Below are 26,664 nucleotides of genomic sequence, written 5' to 3' on the forward strand. Positions count from 1 at the left end.
AACCTAGATGACCTTTTTAGATACTTTTTAGATGATCACTTTTTAGATACAACACAAAGGCACAATTTATGAAAAAAATAATTGATAAACTGGATTTGATTAAAGTTAAAAACTTCTGGGACTTCCCTGGCAGTCCAGTGGTTAAGACACCATGCTTCCACTGCAAAGGGCACAGGTTTGATCCCTGGTCGGGGAACTAAGATCCCACATGCCGGGGCCAAAAAAAATTAAAAACTTCTGCTCTACAAAAGACAATGCCAAGAGAATTAGAAGACAAGCCACAGAGTTGGAGAAAATATTTGCAAAAGATAGAACTCATAAAGACCTATTATCCAAAAAGTTCAAAAAAAATTTTTTTTAATTTATTTTCTTATACAGGTTCTTATTAGTTACCCATTTTATACACATCAGTGTATACATGTCAATCCCAATCTCCCAATTCATCCCACCCCCACCCCCCGCCACTTTCTCCCTTTGGTGTCCATATGTTTGTTCTCTACATCTGCATCTCTACTTCAGCCCTGCAAACTGGTTCATCTGTACCATTCTTCTAGGTTCCACATATATGCATTAATATACGATATTTGTTTTTCTCTTTCTGACTTACTTCACTCTGTATGACAGTCTCTAGATCCATCCACGTCTCTACAAATGACCCAATTTCGTTCCTTTTAATGGTAGAGTAATATTCCATTGTATATATGTACCACATCTTCTTTATCCAATTGTCTGTCCATGGGCATTTAGCTTGCTTCCATGACCTGGCTATTGTAAATAGTGCTGCAATGAACATAGGGGTGCACGTATCTTTCTGAATTATGGTTTTCTCTGGGTATATGCCCAGTAGTGGGATTGCTGGGTCATATGGTAATTCTATTTTTAGTTTTTTAAGGAACCTCCATACTGTCCTCCATAGTGGCTATATCAATTTACATTCCCACCAACAGTGCAAGAGGGTTCCCGTTTCTCCACACCCTCTCCAGCATTTATTGTTTGTAGACTTTCTGATGATGCCCATTCTAACTGGTGTGAGGAGATATCTCATTGTAGTTTTGATTTGCATTTCTCTAATAATTAGTGATGTCAAGCAGCTTTTCATGTGCTTCTTAGCCATCTGTATGTCTTCTTTGGAGAAACGTCTATTTAGGTCTTCTACCCATTTATGGATTGGGTTGTTTTTTTAATATTGAGCTGAATGAGCTGTTTATATATTTTGGAGATTAATCCTTTGTCGGTTGATTCATTTACAAATATTTCCTCACACTCTGAGGGTTGTCTTTTCGTCTTCTTTATGGTGTCCTTTGCTGTGCAAAAGCTTTTAAGTATCATTAGGTCCCATTTGTTTCTTTTTGGTTTTATTTCCTTTACTCTAGGAGGTGGATCAAAAAAGATGTTGCTGCGATTTATGTCAAAGAGTGTTCTTCCTATATTTTCCTCCAAGAGTTTTATAGTGTCCAGTCTTACATTTAGGTTTCTAAGCCATTTTGAGTTTATTTTTGTGTATGGTGTTAGGGAGTGTTCTAATTTCATTCTTTTACATGTACCTGTCCAGTTTTCCCAGCACCACTTATTGAAGAGACTGTCTTTTCTCCACTGTATATCCTTGCCTCCTTTGTCATAGATTAGTTGACCATAGGGGCATGGGTTTATCTCTGGGCTTTCTATCCTGTTCCATTGATCTATATTTCTGTTTTCGTGCCAGTACCAGATTGGCTTGACTACTGTAGCTTTGTAGTATACTCTGAAGTCAGGGAGTCTGATTCCTCCAGCTCCATTTTTTTCCCTCAAGACTGCTTTGGCTATTCACGGTTTTTTTGTGTCTCCATACAAATTTTAATATTTTTTGTTCTAGTCCTGTAAAAAATGCCATTGGTAATTTGATATGGCTTGCATTGAGTCTGTAGATTACTTTACGTAGTATAGTCATTTTCACAATATTGATTCTTCCAATCCAAGAACATGGTATATCCCTCCAACTGTTTGAATCATCTTTAATTTCTTTCATCAGTGTCTTATAATTTTCTGCATACCGGTTTTTTGTCTCCCTAGGTAGGTTTATTCCTAGGTATTTTATTCTTTTTGTTGCAATGGTAAATGGGAGTGTTTCCATAATTTCTCTTTCCGATTTGTCATCATTTGTGTATAGGAATGCAAGAGATTTCTGTGCATTAATTTTGTATCCTGCAACTTTACCAAATTCATTGATTAGCTCTAGTAGTTTTCTGGTGGCATCTTTAGGATTCTCTATGTATAGTATCATGTCATCTGCAAACAGTGACAGTTTTACTTCTTCTTTTCTAATTTGTATTTCTTTTATTTCTTTTTCTTCTCTGATTGCCGTGGCTAGGACTTCCAAAACTATGTTGAATAACAGTGGTGAGAGTGGACATCCTTGTCTTGTTCCTCATCTTAGAGGAAATGCTTTCAGTTTTTCACCATTGAGAATGATGCTTGATGTGGTTTTGTCATATATAGCCTTTATTATGTTGAGGTAGGTTCCTTCTATGCCCACTTTCTGAAGATTTTTTATCATAAATGGGTGTTGAATTTTGTCAAAAGCTTTCTCTGCATCTACTGAGATGATCATATGGTTTTTATTCTTCAGTTTGTTAATATGGTGTATCACATTGATTTGCGTATATTGAAGAATCCTTGCATCTCTGGGATAAATCCTACTTGATCATGGTGTGTGATCCTTTTAATGTGTTGTTGGATTCTATCTGCTAGTATTTTGTTGAGGATTTTTGCATCTATATTCATCAGTGATATTGGTCTGTAATTTTCTTTTTTTGTAGTATCTTTGTCTGGTTTTGGTATCAGGGTGATGGTGGCCTCATAGAATGGGTTTGGGAGTGTTCCTTCCTTTGCAATTTTTTGGAAGAGTTTTAGAAGGACGGGTGTTAGCTCTTCTCTAAATGTTTGATAGAATTCACCTGTGAAGCCATCTGGTCCTGGACTTTTGTTTGTTGGAAGATTTTTAATCACAGTTTCAATTTCATTACTTGTGATTGGTCTGTTCATATTTTCTGTTTCTTCCTGGTTCAGTCTTGGAAGGTTATACCTAAGAATTTGTCCATTTCTTCCAGGTTGTCCATTTTATTGGCATAGAGTTGCTTGTAGTAATCTCTTAGGATGCTTTGTATTTCTGCAGTGTCTGTTGTAACTTCTCCTTTTTCATTTCTAATTTTATTGATTTGAGTCCTCTCCCTCTTTTTCTTGATGAGTCTGGCTAATGGTTTATCAATTTTGTTTTATCTTCTCAAAGAACCAGCTTTTAGTTTTATTGATCTTTGCTAATTGTTTTGTTTCTATTTCATTTATTTCTGCTCTGATCTTTATGATTTCTTTTCTTCTGCTAACTTTGGGTTTTGTTTGTTCTTCTTTCTCTAGTTCCTTTAGGCGTAAGGTTTGATTGTTTATTTGAGATTTTGCTTGTTTCTTTTGGTAGGCTTGCATTGCTATAAACTTCCCTGTTAGAACTGTTTTTGCTGCATCCCATAGGTTTTGGATCATCGTGTTTTCATTGTAATTTGTCTCTAGGTATTTTTTGATTTCCTCTTTGATTTCTGCAGTGATCTCTTGGTTATCTAGTAACGTATTCTTTAGCCTCCATGTGTTTGTGTTTTTTACGTTTTTTTCCCTGTAATTGATTTCTAATCTCATAGTTTTGTGGCCAGAAAAGATGCTTGATACGATTTCAATTTTCTTAAATTTACTGAGGTTTGATTTATGACCCAAGATGTGATCTATCCTGTAGGATGTTCCGTGCGCACTTGAGAAGAAAGTGTAATCTACTGTTTTTGGATGGAAAGTCCTATAAATATCAATTAAATCTATCTGGTCTATTGTGTCATTTAAAGCTTGTGTTTCCTTATTAATTTTCTGTTTGGATGATCTGTCCATTGGTGTAAGTGAGGTGTTAAAGTCCCCCACTATTATTGTGCTATTGTCTATTTTCTCTTTTATAGCTATTAGCAGTTGCCTCATGTATTGAGGTGCTCCCATGTTGGGTGCATATATAATTGTTATATCTTCTTCTTGGATTGATCCCTTGATCATTATGTAGTGTCCTTCCTTGTCTCTTATAACATTCTTTATTTTAAAGTCTATCTTATCCGATATGAGTATAGCTACTCCAGCTTTCTTTTGATTTCCATTTGCATGGAGTATCTTTTTCCATCCCCTTTCAGTCTGTATGTGTCCCTAGGTCTGAAGTGAGTCTCTTGTAGACAGCATATATATGGGTCTTGTTTTTGTATCCATTCAGCGAGCCTGTGTCTTTTGGTTGGAGCATTAAATCCATTCACGTTTATGGTAATTATCGGTATGTATGTTCCTATTACCATTTTCTTAATTGTTATGCATTTGTTATTGTAAGTCCTTTTCTTCTCTTGTGTTATCCACTTAGAGAAGTTCCTTTAGCATTTGTTGTAGAGATGGTTTGGTGGTGCTGAATTCTCTCAGCTTTTGCTTGTTTGTAAAGCTTTTGATTTCTCCGTCGAATCTGAATGACATCCTTGCCAGGTAGAGTAATCTTGGTTGTAGGTCTTCCCTTTCATCACTTTAAATATGTCATGCCACTCCCTTCTGGCTTGCAGAGTTTCTGCTGAGAAATCAGCTGTTAACCTTATGGGAGTTCCCTTGTATGTTATTTGTCATTTTTCCCTTGTTGATTTCAATAATTTTTCTTTGTCTTTAATTTTTGTCAATTTGATTACTATGTGTCTCGGCGTGTTTCTCCTTGGGTTTATCCTGCCTGGGACTCTCTGCGCTTCCTGGACTTGGGTGGCTATTCCCTTTCCCATGTTAGGGACGTTTTCGACTATAATCTCTTCTCATATTTTCTCAGGCCCTTTCTCTCTTCTCCTTCTGGGACCCCTATAATGCGAATGTTGTTGCATTTAATGTTGTCCCAGAGGTCTCTTAGGCTGTAGGCTGTCTTCATTTCTTTTCATTCTTTTTTCTTTATTCTGTTCCATGGCAGTGAATTCCACCATTCTGTCTTCCATGTCACTTATCCGTTCTTCTGCCTCAGTTATTCTGCTACTGATTCCTTCTAGTGTAGTTTTCATTTCAGTTATTGTACTGTTCGTCTCTGTTTGTTCTTTAATTCTTCTAGGTGTTCTTTAACTCTTCTAGGTCTTTGTTAAACATTTCTTGCATCTTCTTGACCTTTGCTTCCGTTCTTTTTCTGAGGTCTTGGATCATCTTCACTATCATTATTCTGAATTCTTTTTCTGGAAGGTTGCCTATCTCCATTTCATTTAGTTATTTTTCTCGGGTTTTATCTTGTTCCTTCATCTGGTACATAGCCCTCTAACTTTTCATCTTGTCTATCTTTCTGTGAATGTGGTTTTTGTTCCACAGGCTGCAGGACTGTAGTTCTTCTTGCTTCTGCTGTCTGCCCTCTGGTGGATGAGGCTATGTAAGAGGTTTGTGCAAGTTTCCTGATGGGAGGTACTGTTGGTGGTGGGTAGAGCTCTCAAAGAATACTTAAAGCTCAATAATAAGAAGACAATCTGGTTGAAAAATGGACCAAAGATCTTAAGAGCCACTTCATCAAAGAAGATACATAGATAGCAAATAAGCAAAGATGTTCCACATTATATATAATCAGAGAATCAAAAATCAAAATAAGAATGAGATACTACTACACACCTACTATAATAACCAAAATCAGGAATACTGACAACACCAAATAATGGCAAGGATGTGGAGCAGCAGGAACTCACAATCACTGATGACTGAAATGCAAAAGGGTATAGCCACTTTGGAAGACAGTCTGGAAGTCTGTTACAAAACTAAAGATACTCTTACCATATGACCCAGCAATTGTGCTCCTTGATATTTACCCAAAGGAATTTAAAGTTATGTCCCCACAAACACCTGCACATGGATGTTTATAACAGCTTTTCTCATAATTTTATATGAATCAAGTTTATCCACAAAAATTTTATATTCTAATTTTATCACCAAAACTTGGAAGCAACCAAGATGTTCTGCAGTAGGTAATGGATAAATACACTGTAATACATCAGATAATGGAATATTATTCAGCACTAAAAAAAAATGAGCTCTCAAGTCATGAAATGACAGGGAGAAACCTTAAATGCATATTACTAAGTGAAAGATGTCAATGTGAAAAGCCTTTCTCTTCTATAATTCCAACTATATGACATTCTGGAAAAGGCAAAACTATGGACACAGTAAAAAGATCAGTGCTTGCTAGGGCTTGAGTGTGATAGGGGAGGGATGAGCAGAAGATTTCTAGGGCAGTAAGAATACTCTGTATGATAAACTCTATATGATACTATAATGATGGCTACATATCATGCATTTGTCCAAACCCATTCAAGGTACAACACCAAGAGTGAACCATAATGTAAACTATAGACTTTGGGTAATTATGATGTGTAAATGTCGGTTTATCAACTCTAACAAATGTACCACTAGGTGGGGGATGTTGTTAATGGGAAGGCTATGCATGGGTGGATGCAGGGGGTGTATGGGCAATCTCTGTAGCTTCCTATCAACTTTTTTGTGACACTAAAACTGCTGCAATATGAAGAAAGTCTTTAAAAAGTAATAATAATTTAAAAAGAGACTGACATCAAAGAGAGAATAAGTTTTCGGTCACCATTTTTACCCCTGCATTTTTATAACTTACTTTTTCAATCACACACAATGACTGCTAAAAAATACCTGAATTCCTTGAGAAAATTATAAGCTTTCTTTTACCTCTAGTAACCTAAATATTTGTAACTAATCCCATACATCCTAATTTAACAGGTACATATTATAGATCTGTCTCATTAATGTACCTAAACTTCTTTTCAATATCTTTAAATATGCCAGCTTAACAACCTGAGGATGACAGGTGCCAAAATACTACCTACCAAATAACAGAGGATTTCCTTTTATCTGCCTTAAACTTTTTAAGCTCAAACTTCAAAGGAAGTTGCCTGATACTTGTAGAGTTCCAGGATTTTATATAATGTCATATCCACTTTATATTGCTCACAACTTACAAAACTGAAATCAAATGCTTCTCAGATTTCATCTTTCTAAATCATTATAGTTTCTGCTTGTGATTAGTTTAGGCACAATTTTCTGGTCCTAACTTATAGCCCTTTTAGTATCATAAGAATACTAGTACAAAAGGCTTTCCTGGTGTCTTCTCCCTTTATTGGTTGTGTCTGGCTGTAATGCACTGAACCAGAGTTTGGCAAAATATGGCCATGGATTAATCCAGCCTGCTGCCTATTTTTGTAAATAAAGTATTAACTGGAATACAGCCATGCCCACTTACTATGTACTGTTTATAGCTGTTTTCATGCTCATATAGCAGAGTTGAGTAGTTGTGACAGACAATACAACTTCAAGCCTAAAACATTTAATATCTGGCCCTTTAAAGAAAAAGTTTGCTGACTGTTACACTGGATTAATCTCTCATACTCTTGCATTCCATTATCTGTCTATATATAGACATTTTAACCAACTGCTTTAATTTCTGCTAGGCTGTACATATTCCCTACATTACAGGACATGAATTCTCCCTAATCATAGACTAACAGAGCAATCTAAAGCAAGGGAAGTTAGCCATTTCTTCTCTCAGAGTAATATCACCTTTTTTTTTTGGTACCCTGTAACATCCTAGATTCTAGCATACTTAAGTATAAAATGCTGAAAAAAAATCTATTCGTAACCATGTTTGCAACAGGAAATGACATACATCTTTGTCCTTTCTCACATACTGACAAACTTTAAAAGAAATATCAGACAACAGTAAATAGGCAGGAGGACACTTGGGAAGGAAGCCAAAGAACCTAAGCGTGTCTAAAATTAACCTATACCTAATGCTTGATTGTAAACAACAGCAAAATGTATAGAATGGTTTTCTTTCCTCCTCTCTTTCTCAAACCAAATTCCTGGCATTCCTCTGCTTTAAGACACTCAGAGTCCCAGTTTGATATTCTTGAATGAGGAAGTCTAAGAGAATGAGAGTAAACAACACAATGTTTTCTAGAGAATTGAGTCCTATAATTTGAAAGGCAAAAAAAAAAAAAAGAGCATTCTCTTCTTGCCTCTCTAGTAACAATTTCACTTAGATTGTTTGGTAGTTGTTAGATGTGTCTTTCTTTAAATTTTAAAATAGATCTGTGGCTGAGGTTTGAATGTTTGCAAGGGAGAGAAAAATTACTGGTGGAAAGAAAAGGTGAAAGGGCTAGCTACAGTCTTAAACTATTTAGGACTAAATCAGCTAAAGAGTCTAGTCTAATTTAACAGACTTCTATATTTAGGATACTGGGCTCAAAGCATCAGTCAGCTAACAATAAAATATAAAGATCTTGGTAAAAGCAAACACACGATAAATATAAAATCAAGTATTATGATTTTTTATTGTAACTTCACCTTTTATTTTCTACAGGATTTAAAAGACAAGTGCACGAAAATATAAATCTGGCCTAATGGGTACAATATATAATAGAGATATAATTTGTGACATCAATGACATAAAATGGAGGGGGTGGAGCAGTAAATAGTAGAGTTTTTGTATGCAATTAAAGTTAAGTTGGTGTCAATTTTTAAAAAATTGTCAACTTTACAACGTTATAGGTAATCTCCATGATAACTAAAAAGAAAATATCTATAGAACATGCATATGTGGAAAAGAGAAGGGCAACAAAACACGTCAGAACAAAAAATCAACTAAACACAAACAAAGGCCATAACAGAGGAAAAAAGGGACAAAAAAGCTGTAAGACATACAGAAAGTAAATAACAAAATGACAAAATTAATGTGTTCCCCATCACTATTTATTTTAAACATAATGGTTTAAACTTCACAAAGATATAAATTGACAGAATGAATTAAAAACAAAAAAAGGAACAAACTATATGATGTCTGCAAGAGACTGACTTTAGATCTAAGGACACAAATAGTTTGAAAGTGAAAGATATTCTATGCAATAATATCCAAAAGCAAGCAGGAATGGCTACAGTATCAGTCAAACCAGACTGTAGGTCAAAACCTGTTACAAGAGACAAAAGACATTATTTAATAAAAAGTCACTTCATCAAGAAGATATAACAATTAGAAACATATATGCACCAAACATCAGAGCTCAAAAATATATGAAATATTGACAGAGTTGAGGGAAGAAATAGCTCTACAATAACATGAGACTTCAATACCCCACTTTCAATAACTGATAGAACAACCAGAGAAAAGATCAATAAGGAAATAGAGGACTAGAACAACACTGTCAACAAACATAAACAAAACACTCCTCCATCAACAGCAGAATACACATTTTTCCATACATGCACATAGAATATTCTCCAGGATAGACTGAATTTTAGGTCATAAAACAAGAGTCAAAAATTTTTTAAAGACTGAATAGAAAGCATCCTTTCTAATCACAATGGAATGAAACCGGAAATCAACAGCAGAATGAAAAATGTAAAATTACAAATATGTAGAAATTAACACATTTATTGTTAATGAGTCAAAGAAGAAATCACCACGGAAATAAAAAAAATATCTTGAGACAAGTGAAAATGAAAACACAACATACCAAAATTTATAGCATACAGCAAAAACCGTGCTGAGGGAAATTTATAGCTATAAACACTTACATTGAAAAAGAAAGATCTCAAATCAGCAACCTAACTTCATGCCTTAAAGAACTAAAAAAGGAGCAAACTAAACCAAAAGTTAGCAGAAGTAAGGAAATACAGATTAGAGCAGAGAGAGAAAAAACAGAGAATTGAAAAATAATTGAAAAAAAATCAACAAGAGTTTGTTCTTCAAAAAGATGAACAAAACTGAAGAACCTTTAGGTAGGCTGAGATAAAGACAGAAAAGACTCAACTAAAATCAGAAATGATAGTGGGGATATCACTATCAATCCTACAGAAATAGGAAGGATTTTATGCCAACAAATTGGATAACCTAAATAAAGTGGACAAATTCCTAGAAACACACATCTATCAACACTGAATTTTGAAGGAACAGAAAATCTAGATAGACCTATAACTAATATGGAGAGTGAATCAGTAATCAAAAATCTCACAACAAATAAAAGCCTATGATCAGATGGTTTCACGAGTGAATTCTACCAAACATTTAAAGAATTAACACAAATTTTTCTCAAACTCTTCCTGGAAACTAAAAAGAAAGGAATACTTCCTAACTCAGTTTAAGGACAGCATTACTCTGATACCAAAACCAGACAAAGATACTACAAGAAAAGAAAACTACAGACCAATATCCCTTATGAACACTGATGCAAAAATCTCCAAAAAAACACTAGGAAACAAAATTCAACATTATATTAAAAGGATTATACACCATGACCCAGTAGGATTTAACCCTGGAACGGAAGAATGGTTCAACATATGAAAACAGATCAATGTAATACACCACATTAACAAAATGAAGGGACAAAATAACACATGATCATCTCAAATGATGAAAAAGCATTTGGAAAATGCAACATGTTTCCATAATAAAAACACTCAAAAACTAGAAATAGAAGGAAACTACCTCAAAATAATAAAGGTCATATATGAAGAAACCACACATAGCACACTCAATGCAAAAGACTAGAAGCTTTTACTCTGTGATCAAAATAAAGGATGCCCACTTAAATTACTTGTATTCAACATAATATTGGAAATTCTAGCCAGAGTAGTTAGGCAACAAAGAGAAAAAAAAGGTATCCAAATTGGAAAGGATGAAGTAAAACTGCCTCTGTTCTAACATGAAGTGATCTTATATGTAGAAAATCATAACAATTCCACACACACACAAAATGTTAGAATAAACAAATTCATCAAAGTTTCAGGATACAAAATCAACTTGGAAAAATCAATAGAGTTTCTATTAACCAACAAAGAAATTAAGAAAACAATTCCATTTATAATAGTATCAAAAAGAATAAACTTAACCAAGGAAGAAAAAGACATACACTGAAAACTACAAAATAATGCTGAAAGAAATTTAAAAAGACACAGGTAAATAGAAAGACATCTTGTATTCATGTATTGGAAGACCTGATGTTAAGACGTCACTACTGAAAACATTTGCAGATTCATTGCAATCCATATCAAAATCTCAGTGACAACAGAGATTTGTCAGTTTGTTGTTAAAAATAGAAATATCCATCTTAAAGTTCAAACGGAATCTCAAAGGACCCCAAATCACCCAATCAATGTAGAAAAAGATTAATGTTGGATGACTCATGCTTCCTGATTTCAAAAGTTACTACAAAGCTACAGGAATCAAAACAGTGTGGTACTGGCATAAAGACAGACACAGAGACCAAGGGAACAGAACAGAAAGCCCAGAAATAAACCGTCACATATATGGTCAAATGATTTTCAACAAGGGTGTCAAGACTATTCAATAGGGAAAGGCCAGTCTTTTTAACAAATGGTGCTGAAAAAAACTACACATCCACATGCAAAAGAATAAAGCTGGATCCTTACCTTACATCACATCCAAAAATTAACTCAAAAAGGTCTTCTAAGCACTAAAAGTATAAAACTCTTTGGAAAAAAATATACAGGAAAAACACTGGATTTGGTAATAATTTCTTAGATATGACAACAAAAGCACAGGCAACAAAGATAAATTAAACTTAATCACAATTTATAGCTTTTGTGCATCAAAGGATGCTATCAAAAGAGTGATAAATAAGACAATCCACAAGAGGAAAGAAAATATTTGCAAATCATTTTATCTGGTAAGAAGTTAATATCCAGGAAAATATTTTTTAAAAAACCAAAACAAATCTCCAACTTAACAACAAAAAACACAAACAACCTAATTAAAAGGTGGGCAAAGGACTTGAACAGACATTTCTCTAAAGAAATATATAAATTGCCAATAAGAACATGAAAATATGCTCAACATCACTAATCATTAGAAAATACAATTCAAAACTATAATTAAATACTACTTCACACCTGTTAGGATGGCTATTATTTTTTTGAAAAGGAGAAAATAACAAGCGTTGGTGAAGAGGTAAGAGAATTGGAACCCCTGTGAATTGCTGATGGCAATATAAAATGGTGCAACTGCTATGGAAAACAGCAGGACAGTTCCTCAAAAAATTAAAAATAGAATAATCCAGCAATTCCACTTCTGGATATATACCCCCCAAAATTTAAAGCAGGGACTCCAATAGATATCTGTATACCGATGTTCACAGCAGCATTATTACAACAGTCAAATGTCCATTAACCCATGAATGGATAAATAATATATGATATATACATGCAATGAAATTAGGCCTTAAAAAAAATGAAATTCTGACATACACTACAACATGGGTCAACATGAAGACATTATGCTATGTGAAATAAACCAGGCACAAAAGGAGAAATATTGTATGATTCCACTTATATGAGGTACCTATAGTAGTCAAATTCATAGAGACATAACACAGAATGATGACTGCCATGGACTTGGGGGAGGAGAGAGTGGGGTATTATTGTTTAACAATGGGTAGAGTTCCAGTTTGTGAAGCTGATATGGTGGAGTGGTTGGACAAAAATGTGAATGTACTTAATGCCACTGAATGATACACTTAAAAATGGTAAATTTTGTTATATATATTTTACTACAAAAAAATCAATGAAACATGGTATTTCTTAGCTATATAACTACTAAGAAAATCTACGATCACATGAAACAGGTAATACATACTTGGGCATCCTTATATCCATGAAAACCATGGCCTTAGAGAGTTCCACATTGAAGTGCATAGGTACCAAGATATGTTGTGTGGATACATTGAGTTTTCGTGCTTCTTTCCAATTATCACCTAATTACAGAAAACAGTACATGTTTAACACATGTGTAATTTGAAAAACATACAAAACCTAACATTATCATTAATACTTTGTAGTCATACAGTGCATGGTATGAGGAAATCTTCCTACATCTAGATAATCTTAATGCCATATTCCCAGGTACACACACTCAGCAGGTAAATTCTTTTCCCTTTCAAAGACTCTATGCTTTAATAGGGAAAATGTTTATTAAAATGTTAACAACAACATAGTTTTAATCAAATCTACTGTGCATCCTTGGCAATCACTATGCCAACCATACATTACTCAAAAAACATGGCTCTGAGGCAATAATGAAAAAGGTAGGGAAAAGTGCAGTTCTTCAGTATTAACTAATAAAAGTTACATTTAAGATTTATAACTGACACTGTTCTAGGCAATGTTTAAATTTTCATTTAATTCTCACAATGATGTATAACATCCCATTTTAGAAAAATGAGACTGAGAGGAATTTACAGCTTGCTTACGGTCAAAAAGCTAGTGAGTGGTAAGGTTGAAATTGTCACCCAGGTCTGCCAACATGCGACCCTCTGGCAACATTCACTGCAGTGTCACAAGCCTAAATGTTCAGTAAAGGAATGGCTAAATAACTGACAGCACAGCCTTAGAACTTTAGATAGCCAGTAAAAATCATGAATTTAAGTGCCCAAAATATTACTGGTAAATGAAAGGGAGGTCAGTATATAAAACTATGTAAATCATGTTAAAAACACATTCACAAACACTCCCAAACACCACACAAAATACATCCCATACATTCATAGGCACATACATTGAAAAAAACACCAAAAGGATATCCACTGAAATATCAACAATGCTCATGTGTGAGCAGTAGGATAAAGAATGATGTTTTTGTTTTTCTATATTGTCCAGATTTTCTAAAAGACATGTCTATATTAGAAAGAAATAACTTTTAAAATGTATAACAAGATTAATGGGATCCATATAATACAAAGCAGGTTCATGTACATTACTCCATTTGAACCTAATAATACCATGAGTCAGTTAAATCTTCAGTCAAGGAAAACAAAGCAAATGAAAGCTTAGACTCCTGAAGACAGGTAGTAAAATGGACTTTATTACAATTTTTAAAATTCCAACAGTACCAAGATAAATGAAATATTTCCTTCACTTCTCAATTTACAGATAAAAAATAAGGTATTTAGAAGCATGTGTTTCAGTATTTATCAGGGAAGTCTATGACACAATTACATAAAGTAACCCCAATGTCAAAAAAAACCCTGCCCCCCAAAAGATTTAATTATTTAAGAATAGTTAATGCTTATCAAAAACAACTCCAAGGAATTCCAATAATTTTCAGATAATAATAATGAAATACTGAAAACAATTTTTTACAAAGCATCTCAATATCTTTTTTTTTTTTTTTTTTTTGCATCTCAATATCTTAACTATTAAGTATGGCTCATGGACTTGGAAAACCAGTTACCAAAATGTATCAAACACACCAAACTATAGTAATGTATTCCTTGAAAATAAATTTATGGATTTTTCTATAAACAATTTGCATTTGCCATCCACTATACTTCTGGGCTCCTTTTACACCAACTGAAATATGATAAAAATAAAAACCAAGTTCATTACTCTTAAAGCAAATATAGTTAAAGAAAAAAATCAAATGTTCCAGTCCTATATACACTAACATTTTTAATAATCATAACTTTAGGATCTCATTGCTTCTCCTTCTATTAGTTAGCTCAGATAATTAAAATTTGACCATATACACATCTCAATGTTCACTAACACCCTGGAGATTCAGAAGCAATATGACAGTGGAAAGAGGGCTCAACTAGTCTGGGCTCTCTATCTACGTTAGTGGCTCCTGACAAGTGAATTTCTGGCTTTGGTCACTTCATCTAAAAAACTATATCCAGATCAGAGATGCTTATTTGTACACCAAAGTGAATAGGGTAAAGGTATTCCTAAGATAGTGACCTTCTTCAGTCTTTGTGTAGCTGTTTACAGCCTGGGCTATCAGAGCCCCTAAGCTGGCTGCCTCTGGCCTTGAGCAGCCTCTTCTGGTTATCCCATTGTGTAATACAAATATCACTTTAAATATGTGCCAGTGCTTTCCAACCTTTTCCAAAGGTTGGAAAACACTGGTATAGATCAGGATTTCTCAATCTCAGCACTACTGATATTTGGGCCAAGTCTGTTGGGGGGTGGCTTTCGCCTATATTGTATGAGGTTTAGTAGCATCCCTGACCTCCACTCACTAGATGCTAGTAGTGCCCCAACTCCCAACTCGTGACAACAAAAAAATGTCTCTAGACATTGACAATGTCTCTTGAGGGATAAAATCACACCTACTTGAGATACTGCTCCTAGGAAATATCTACTATCACTTCTAATTCAAAAAGGTAAAAGTTCTAACATATTTAGGATGAAAGTCTTCAGAGAAACTGTCTAAAAACCTAATTAATCACTTCAGCAAAACAAATCAACAAATAATGCACTGTATACTTACCAACTCTGCTGTAAAGCAGTTGTATGCTTGTAAGCTGAATATCAAAGGAATCATAAGCTCTACACATTATCTCTTCAAGTTTCGCCCCACCTTGTTTTAAATCTCGTAATTCTGAACGAATTTTACTTGTCACCTTGAAGATAATGTTAATAGTTTAAGTTACTTCAAAATGAAAATATAAAGTTTTTTATCTTTCAGACTATAATGTAAAAATTTAACAGGAGAAGATAAACTCACAAGCTGACATACATTATAAGACTATTAGAAATGTCTTTATCCATGACATATATAGTGAGAAGGCCAGATATAAAGTAAATTTTTACATATTAAGTTATATTTTCCAGTCATTTCTATTAAAAAAGGGGAACAAAGCCAGTCCTGGTAAATAATAGATCTAAAAATTTTTTTAATCTGCTAAGAAGCCTTTTTATTAAAAACAAAATTAAGAGACAAATATAACTTACAAAATGTTACCATGGCACAATGACAGATATTCAGATAACTTTATAAGAAGAAGTGAGAGTCCACAATTAAATATTAGTGTACCTGAATTTTAGTTCCAGCTCTGCCATTTATGCAACCCCAAGCAAGTTATAGTTGTACTTCCCCTTGCTTGGTATACTATGCATACTACTGTTTTCACTCAAGTATCCTGGAGATCACTTCACAGTAGTATATAAAGATCTTATTCATTCATATTTATATATATATATATACACATATGTATATATACACACACACACGTATGTGTATATATATTTTTTATTTTAACATTTTTCCTTTTATTTTACATAGTTCAAGTGAAGTAGACAGTCAAAATTGATTATCTGTTTGAAAGGTAATAAATTTTAGGCAAAAGGTTAAGCAAATTGCCTCAGGTCATAAAACTAGAGAGATACCCTTCTGACCACTATACCTTTCCACTGGCTGTTTCCACTAAACCGTACTGCCCATGAACCAATTCCATAACCAATTTCAAATATGAATAATTATCTGTATAAAATTTTATTATAAATGTAAATCCAGCAGTGTCTACATAATTACTAACTGAAGAGTAAAAAAAAAAAAAAAAAAAATATATATATATATATATATATATATATATATATAGAATAAAGGAGAATGTCAATAACAAGGAAAGGCACATATTTGTTAGGTAGCCAGAAAAAGCATTCCAATATTATCCATCCCTTCTGGGTCTTTAAATTGTTAGAGTTATTCCTCTACATTTCACGATCTGGAGTACTGCTGTCCAACAGAACTTTCTATGATGATGGAATTGTTCTCCATCTGTTCTAATACAGTAGCCACTACTCATCTGTTACTATTAAACACTTGAATGTGGCTAATGTAACTAAGGAACTGAATTTTTTAAAATTTTAATCCACTTAAACAAATACATGTGGCCAGTGGGTACCATACTGAACAGCAAAGATCTAGAAACACTGAAAAACAAAGTATTCTCTACTCAAAACTGAGGGGAAAAACATACATAATTGAATAAGAAGCGAAATGCAAGAAGACCATCTCTCAATTTTAGGATTATTTAATAGAAATATTAAAATGCCAATGTCTAAAGTATATACACAAACAATTTCAGAAGGATGAATATATATTTGATTACTTCCAGAACTCCCTTCCACTCTACACATTTTAATTGACCAAGTAATAAATTTAAATTGAAAAGGAAATAGACTTCTCAAGCATTACTCTCAAATTTTATAAATATAATTCTTAGGTTCACCCCTGAGCTTCAGCACTCAATGGGTCATTTTCCTATTAGAAATGTAGGGAAACTATCTAATTAAATGAAACTTCACTTTACTTGCCAGAAGGGAAGATTTCTCAAATCCTAGTTTCTGCTATTAAGCTAAAAATTAATATACCAAATCAAACGTCTAAAAACCAAAATACATCTTAAACAAAGAAACACCATAAGTGTCATATTATAAAATAATTATTAGTAGTATATACCTTTAGATGACCAAGATCCAAAAGAAGCAGATTTGATGTAGGGCTAAAAATTCCATCTTGTGGGATAATAATATATGAAGCCTTCAAATTAATTTTGAGATCAAGAACTTTCTGTGTTTCAATAATATACAGCAGACCTGCATAAAAGTTAAATCTATACAATGAATTGTTTTCACAAATTACTCAAGAAATAGAGAATCATTAAACACATGAATTGGTAGCACAACCTTAAAATGATGTGAAATTAGTATTAATTTTAAAATAACCTTGAGCAAAATATTTTCATTATAAAGTAAGATATTTGTTAGTCAATGTGTATACTCATTAAATATAACTGAGTACAAAACTGGAATACTTCTTCAAAAAGAAGTTTTTGACCCATAAACCCAATTTGGGAAAACTGGGGAGATACACATCTAAAAAAATTAGGTTACATGAAATATTAGAATCTATATAATTCTTCCCAATTCGTGAACTTAATACAGCTACATCTACCATACTGAACAATGATACTTGATTTTATATTACTCTGAGACAATGAAAATCCTGGATTATTAAATCATCTTCAATAAAACTGTATGTAAACCAGAAAAGGGAACCAGAACTTTCTATGAAAATGGATGAATCTACCAAAATGAATTTTAACTAAGATAAAGTCTTGAACTTATACTAAAACATTTAACTAGATTTCTAAATCTTGGTAACATGAATAAATGCGTAGGCAAACCTACTCTTCCACTAAAAGCAACAAAAATGGTTGGATATAAAGCAAAACAAACAAACAGCAACAACAAAACCTACTAAAAACACTAAGAGGAGGCAAGAAAGTAAGGATCTATGAAGTCAAAAATCAAATTGAAAGAGAAAACCTAACAGATTTAAATGGGAGCCATAAAAATTTTATCCTGAGACCATTTTCTGCACTTGGTAAACTTTGGAACTCCTTTCCATAGCCTCACAGAGTATAAGGAACAGATGACAAAAATGAGGAGTCTAGCAGGAGTTCTTTTCATAAATCTGGGATCTAAAAGGTACATACTCAAAGTAAGAGTAATCCAGAAGTTAAACCTCCCTGTCCCTAAAACCTACCCATAGGAGAATGCAAAGAATGTCTCTGAAAAAAACTGGGAAAAAGGGGTAGTCTCCCTGTGAATCCTAATCACAATACAGTCCTCAAGTGGATATGTAGCACAACTTTTGTCATTCCAAAATATCTCAAGTAATGACTTTAGATAGTGGCCCCACCAACATGCTCGAGATACCTGGCAGGAAAAAATGAAATTCTTCCCTGAATGAAAGTCCATTTATCCTAGATTTCAGGGAACTCTCCCAAATAATTTTCCAATAAAAATGAGCAGCTCACAATCAAAAATCAACAAAAAGACAAAGGTTAACATGAATATAAGAAACAGCAGAAATAAAAGAGAGGAGAAAGAAAAACACAAAAGTCTTCACATAATGGAACTGAAGAGATAATTATCTGGTGAGACAATATAAAATAACTATACAGTTGACCCTTGAACAACACAGGTGAGTCCACTTACACAAGAATATTTTTCAAAAGTAAATATTTACATTACTACATGGTGTCTGGTTGGTTGAATCCGGGGATGTGGAAGAACTACAGATACAGAGGGCCCACTGTAAATTATACACAGATTAACTCTCGCATTATTCAAGGGTCAACTGGGCTTATATGTTTGAAGAAATACAAGACAAGTTTGAAGATATCCATGGGAAAGAGAACTATAAAGAATAAAAAATCAGATTTTAAATATAACAAAGCAGAATTCCTAAAATGAAAATATAATCACTGAAATTAAACTCAATGGGAAGATTATTAAGCACATTAGACAGCTGAAGAGGGATTCAGTAAAAATCAGAAGATAAATTAAAGGAAATTACCCAGCATGCAACAGAGGAAAAACAGATGGAAAGAAAACAAAATATATAAGTTAAGAAGAATGACAGAGTAAAAAAAAGCTAAAATATATTTAGCCAGAGTTCCAGAAGAAAATCAAGAGAAAAAAAATCTGAAGAGTTAATGGCTAGAAATTTTCCAGATGGATTTTCTAGAAATAATTAAATCTACCAATCCTCAAATTGGTCCACAGTTGGATACATCATACTGAACCTATAGAATATAAAAGATAAAAACATCTTAAGTGCAAAAGAAAAAGGACAGATAATCTACAAAGAAGCAGCAAACACACCAACACCTGAATTTTCAACATCAGTAATGGGAGCCAAAAGACAGTAGAATGGTCACTTCAGTGTGCTAAGAACAATATAATCACCAACTCTGAATTATATATCCAGTAAAAAATATCTTTCAAAACTGAGGACAATTACTTTCAGACCAAAACCAAACAATACAACAAACAAAAGAGTTTGCCATCAGCGGACTCTAAATAAAGAAAAAAATGTATAAATGAACTACCGAAAGAAAAGAAATAATCCCAGATAAAAGGTGTTAAGTTCAAACAGGAATGAAGAGCGAAGAAAGTAGTTGATATATAGGTAATTATAAACCAGCATTGACTCTACAAACAAAAAATGTCCTATGAAGTTAAAACAAGAAAAAAATAACAATAGCATGTAAGTAATGAGGATGGTGAAAGGAGTTCAAGTGTTCTAAAGTGTTCCTTGCAATGACTGGGAGAAGGTAAAATGTTTTATTAAATTTTATCTCAACAAAAATTTGTGTTTTAATTACTACAGTAAAAGGAGAAAGAGAATATTTAAGTTTCAAACGGTACAAGGGTGGGAGTGAGGAAGTAATGCTAGAATTTATCCCAAGTCAGGAAAGAAAGGTCAAGAAATATAAGACTGTCAGTATCACAGCTTGAAAAACATCTCACTATATGTCTCACTATATGTTGTTGACATGACACATCTAAAAATAAAGATAGAGGGAAAAAGTAAAAGAATAAAAAAACATATAGCAGGCAAATTATAACCAAAAGAAACCTAGAATATCCATACTAATATCAGAACAAAAAAAGAAAAAATATTAAAAAATTGAAGCATGACTAAAAATATTGACAACTTCATACAGATGAAAGATTTGGTTCATTGGGAAAAAAATATCTCTGCATGTACCTAATATAGCACCAAACTTTATAAAGAAGAAAATTACAGATCTACATGAAATAGACAAATCCAAATTGAAAGTCTGGTAAATAACTGTTAGAATATGGTGAAACAAGAAGGAAAAAAATCCAGTAAGGATACAAAAGATTTGAAGTACATGATAAACAAATGTGACTTAAAGGATATGTATAGATATTAAAAAGATATGCTTTTCAAACATATGTGGAATATTTTTTAAATTACCATATATTGAGTCAGAAAGCAAGTCTCAACAAACTACAAAGCATTAAAAACCACAGAGATCATCTCTATAGTCAACTATATTTTAAAAATGGAATCTCTAATTTAAAATCTTCCCCAAAGAAATCTCCAAACCCAAATTATGCCAAACACTGAAAGAAGAAATGAGACCCAACAAACCAATTGGCTGAACAAACCAATCTTACACAAACTCTCCAAGAGAATAAAGAAGGATGGAACTTTTATTTTCTGAGGCCAATATACTAAAATCTGGAAGTCATTACAAGAAAGGAAAATGACAGGCCAGTTTCTGTCATAAACAGAATTTCAAAAATCCTAAAAAAATTTTGCAATTAACTTGAATGTGGTACATAGGTTAGACCTTTCTAAGTGTAAGGAATGATTATCATTATACCTAAATTTAAATATACAGGTACCAAGTTAGCTTCAATTAAAACTGTATCTAGTCTAGAAATATAAACTCAAAAAATACTTTACTAAAATCAGCACAACATGACTGAAAGTTCAGTATAAGTATTTAATTCACCAACATTAATACTGGCATTTACCTGCTGCTGTCTTATCACGAAATTCTTCAAGTTTTGTCAAAGTCACTGAAGTCAGCTGTGCTAGATTTACCTCTTTTGGAGGTCTGAAGAATTCCACTATACTATTAACTGTTCTCTGTTAAAATAAGCATCATTAACATGAGGCACAAACTCAAGGCAAATTGAAATATATTAAAACTTAGGAATTACAAAAATGCTTACTGCATCATATAGCATTTCTAAAGGTTCAGCTTCTATGATACACCTTTGAGCAACAGTTTCATCTAATGGATTTATCTCAAATATAATTCGCAAGAGTGATGCAGCATCATCCAATGAAGACAGGAGGCGGGGTTTTGTTGAATTATCTGGTAAGCCAGTAACATGAAATGAACCTATTTTGGTTTCAAATCTGCATGAAAAAAGATAGGACAGATATTAGCAATCAGTACAGTTTTAAAGTATTTTTCAAATTAAAAATAATAAAATAAAAATAAAAACAATTTCACTTTAGGACTTCCCTGGTGGTGCAGTGGTTAAGAATCCACCTGCCAATGCAGCGGACACAGGTTCGAGCCCTGGTCCGGGAAGATCCCACATGCCGCAGAGCAACTAAGCCCACGAGCCACAACTACTGAGCCCGCGAGCCACAACTACTGAAGCCCGTGCGCCTAGAGCCCCTGCTCCGCGACACGAGAAGCCACTGCAACAAAAAGCCCCCACAGTGCAACGAAGAGCAGCCCCCACTTCCCGCAACTAAAGGAAGCCCGCACATAGCAATGAAGACCCAACACAGCCAAAAATAAAAATAAATTTATTAAAAAAAAAAAAATTTCACTTTGCATTTCTTGCTACTCCATTCCATGCACACCGAAGAAAATATACAACTATTAGATCTAAACTGACATAGATTAATTCACAAAGAACTCTATTCACATGTTGATTTCCAGATTAAGAAGCTTTTGAAGGGTCAGGGGTTTCTGGTTCCCTATGAAAGGAGTTTGAAGTCGCCACTCCATATTAACAACAAGTAAAAAGCTGAACAAACCAAAAAATCAACAACTCTTCTTCGATATGTAAGAGAGGGGAGTACACAGGGCAAACTGCTGCCCCTAAGACTGAAAAGACAGACAGGGAGTCATGGCTTACCAGAGCAGAGATCTGCAAAAAGGAAACCACCACGGACACTAGAGCCAAGGTTGGAAAACCTAAACTGTAACTGAATTGCTGGAGACTTAGTGTGGACAACTCTGAGAGTTAAAAACTCCAGAGGGAACTACAATGAGGCATCACCTGACACCGGGCAGAATGGCCATCATCAAAAAATCTACAAACAATAAATGTTGGAGAGGGTGTGGAGGAAAGAGAACCCTCCTACACTGCTGGTGGGAATGTAAATTGGTACAGCCACTATGGAGAACTGTATGGAGGTTCCTTAAAAAACTAAAAATAGAGCTACCATATGACCCAGCAATCCCACTCCTAGGCATATATCCAGAGAAAACCATAATTCGAAAGGATGTGTGCACCCTGATGTTCACTGCAGCACTATTTACAATAGCCAGGACACAGAAGCGACCTAAATGTCCATTGACAGAGGAATGGATAAAGAAGACATGATACATATATACAATGGGATATTACTCAGCCATAAAAAGGAATGAAACAGTGCCATTTGCGGAGACGTGGATGGACCTAGAGACTGTCATACAGAGTGAAGTAAGTCAGAAAGAGAAAAACAAATACTGCATAATATCACTTATATGTGGAGTCTAGAAAAAGGGTACAGGTGAACTTATTGGCAAAGCAGAAATAGAGTCACAGATGTAGAGACTTTACGGTTACCAAGGCGGGGGGGGGGGAGAAGGGGGATGAATTGGGAGATTAGGATTGACATATATACACTACTATGTATAAAATAGATAACTAATGAGAACCTACTGTTTAGCACAGGGAACCCTACTCAATGATCTGTGGTGACCTAAATGGGAAGGAAATTTTTAAAAGAGTGGATATATGTATATGTATAACTGATTCACTTTGCTGTACGTCAGAAACTAACACAATATTGTAAAGCAACTAAACTCCAATAAAAATTAATTAAAATAAAAAACTCTAAGGGGACCCAGCCACAGGGGAGTCCCCCAAATAATCTGAGATACACCTCCAGGAATTCGACCAGGTTCCCACAATAAATATTGGAGAAATATCCCCTCCTCAGGCAAGTGGAGAGGAAGGTGAACCATTTAAACATATGCCAGAGCACTCTGTTGTTCTTAGCAAGGCCTGCCCTCTGGAGAAACGAGTTCACTAGAGCCTTACCTAATGGGGTATTATCAGAGCCAAAATGACCAAGAGAAGGGAAATATCCAACTCCAGTCAAGTCTACCACTCCATATGGGGGGAGGGAAATACCCAACTCCAGCCCACACTACCCATTCTATCCCCCCTAAGGGGATAGGGAAAAAAACTTAGAAACTCTTGTTAAGTTCACAGTCCAGAAGCACAGGCTCATTCAAAGACTGAGAGCTCATCACAGGACTACAGAACTCTTCCCTTTCTCCCACATCTTATAACCAAATTATTAAGGACCTATTTCCTTTTACCCAGTATATAATGTCTGGTTATCAGGAAAAAATAACAAGGCATACAAAAAGGCAAAAAACACAATTTGAAGTGACAGAGCAAGCATCAGAACCAAACATGGCAGGGATGCTGGAATTACATGACTAGAAATTTAAAGCAACTACAATTAATATGTCTAACGGTTAATATGTCTAACAGATAAGGTAGACAATCTGCAAGAACAGATGAACAATGTAAACAGAGGGATGGAAATCCTAAGAAAGAACCAAAAATGAATGCTAAAGATATAAAACACTGTAACAAGAATGACTTTGACGGGCTTATTAGGAGACTGCACAGTTGCACAGCTAAGGAAATCCCTGAGCTGGAGAATATATCAGAAAAATCATAAAAATACAGAAAGCATTTCTAAAAAATCAGAAGAGAATATCCATGCATAACTACAAAAGGTGTACCATACAAGTAATGGGAATACCAGAAGGAGAAGACAGAAAGGAACAGAAGAAATATTTCAATCAATAACGATTGAGAATTTCTCCAAATTAATATCAGACACTAAATAACAGATTTAGGAAGCTCAGAGAACATCAAGCAGAATAAATGCCCAAAAAACCCCACAAAATAAACAAAACAAAAAACAAAAAATACCCACTGCACCTAGGCATATTTTCAAACTACAGAGAATCAAATATAAAGAAAAAAATCCTAAAAAGAGCTAGAGGGGAAAAAAATCCTTACTTATATAGAAGCAAAGATAAGAATTACTTCCACATTCTCAGAAACCATACTAGCAAGAACAGAGTATAACAAATATTTTGAAGTGTAAGAGCAAAAAACTCTAAACTAGAATTCTGTACCCCGTGAACTCTCCCTCCAAAAGTAAAGAAGAAATAAAGACTTCCTCAGACAAACAAAAATCGAGAAAAATTGTTGCCATCAGACCTGCCTTTCAAGAAATATAAAAAGTAGTTACTTAGAAGAAAATAAATGTAAGTTGAAAACTCAGATTACATAAAGAAAGAGCACTGAAGTAGGAAAGTGAGGGTAAAATGCAAACATTTAATTGTCCTAACAGATTATTAGTATGTTCATTGTTAATAATCTAACAGTGTATTGAATAACAGGAATGACACAAGGGATTAGAGAAAGGAATTAGAATATTTTGTTATTACTGGGTACTCACATTACCTGTGAAATAGTATAGTATTACTTCAAAGCAGACTTAGATCAGTTGTAAAAAAAAAAAAGAAAAGAAATGAAATTGAGTTATTTGTAGTGAGGTAGATGGACCTAGAGTCTGTCATACAGAGTGAAGTAAGTCAGAAAAAGGAAAACAAATACCATATGTTAACACATATATATGGAATCTAAAAAAAAAAAAAAGGTCATGAAGAACCTAGGGGCAAGACGGGAATAAAGACACAGACCTACTAGAGAATGGACTTGAGGATACAGGGAGGGGGAAGGGTAAGCTGGGGCTAAGTGAGAGAGTGGCCTGGACATATATACACTACCAAATGTAAAATAGATAGCTAGTGGGAGCAGCCGCATAGCACAGGGAGATCAGCTCGGTGCTTTGTGACCACCTAGAGGGGTGAGATAGGGAGGGTGGGAGGGAGGGAGACACAAGAGGGAAGAGATACGGGGACATATGTATATGTATAACGGATTCACTTCGTTATAAAGCAGAAACTAACAGACCATTGTAAAGCAATTATACTCCAATAAAGACGTTTAAAAAAAAAAAGGCATTCCACAATAAAGATGTTAAAAAAAATTAAATAAATAAAAAGACAAAAAAAAAAAGCTATACATACTACTATATATAAAATAGATAACTAATGAAGACCTACTGAATAACAGAGGGAACTCTACTCAATACTCTGTAATGACCTATACGGGAAAAGAATCTAAAAGAGTGTATATGTGTATGTATAACTTTTTCACTTTGCTGTACAGCAGAAACTAACACAACATTTTAAATCAACTATACCCCAATAAAAAGTAAACTTTTTTTAAAAAATTAAAATAAAATAAAACAAAAAACAAACAAAAAAGTATATTAAATGCTCTAGGGCAACCACTAAAAAAAGTTTTAAAAATTTTGACTGATGTGCCAAGAAAAGAGAGAAAATGGAATCATACAAAATGTTCAATTAAACTGCAAAAAGAAGAAAAGACATGGTAGACAAAAATAGGAACAAAGAACAAGGGCAATAAATAGAAAACAGTAACAATTATGGTAGATATTAATGCTAAGAGAATAAGAAAATAAGCCACAGAATAGGAGAAAATATTTGCGAACAACACATCTGATAAGGACCTGTTATCTAAAATATATAAAGAACACTTTAAACTCAACAAGAAGAAAACAAACAACACAATTAAAAAATGGGCTAAAGATCTTAACAGACACCTCACCAAATAAGACTGACAAATAAGCATATGAAAAGATGCTCTACATCATATGTCATCATGGAAATGAAAATTAAAACAACAGTGACATACAACTACATACATATTAGAATGGCCAAAATCTGGAATAATGACAACACCAAGTAATGACAAGGATGTAGATGGAGCAATAGGAACTCTCATACAATGCTGGTGGGAATTCAAAATGGTACAGTCACTTTAGAAGAAAGTTTGGTGGTTTCTTACAAAATTAAGCATATTTTTACCATGTGATCCAGCAATCGGCTCCTTGATATTTACCCAAAGGAGCTGAAAACTTATGTCCATAAAAAACCTGTACAGAGCTGTTTACAGCAGCTATATTCATAACTGCCAAAACGTAGAAGCAACCAAGATGTCCTTCAGTAGGTGAATGGATAAACAAACTGTGGTACATCCAGACAATGCAATGTTATTAAGTGC

The 26,664-nt window shown here is 34.0% G+C and overlaps 1 protein-coding gene across 4 annotated transcripts in view; it reads right to left on the reverse strand.

Moving 5' to 3' along the window:
- Window positions 1-26,664, reverse strand: part of VPS13A (vacuolar protein sorting 13 homolog A) — a 258,051-nt gene that overhangs the window by 174,196 nt on the left and 57,191 nt on the right. For all 4 annotated transcript variants that reach the window (XM_068551844.1, XM_068551843.1, XM_068551845.1 and 1 more), the window contains exons 18-22: window positions 21,424-21,613; window positions 21,223-21,337; window positions 17,321-17,457; window positions 15,347-15,479; window positions 12,716-12,833 (exon numbers count right to left, since the gene is read on the reverse strand). In XM_068551844.1, coding sequence (XP_068407945.1) covers window positions 12,716-12,833; window positions 15,347-15,479; window positions 17,321-17,457; window positions 21,223-21,337; window positions 21,424-21,613 — 693 coding nt within the window. The remainder of the gene's footprint in view (window positions 1-12,715; window positions 12,834-15,346; window positions 15,480-17,320; window positions 17,458-21,222; window positions 21,338-21,423; window positions 21,614-26,664) is intronic.

This window comes from Eschrichtius robustus, chromosome 10 (assembly GCF_028021215.1).
Source record: "Eschrichtius robustus isolate mEscRob2 chromosome 10, mEscRob2.pri, whole genome shotgun sequence".
Lineage (NCBI taxonomy): Eukaryota > Metazoa > Chordata > Mammalia > Artiodactyla > Eschrichtiidae > Eschrichtius > Eschrichtius robustus.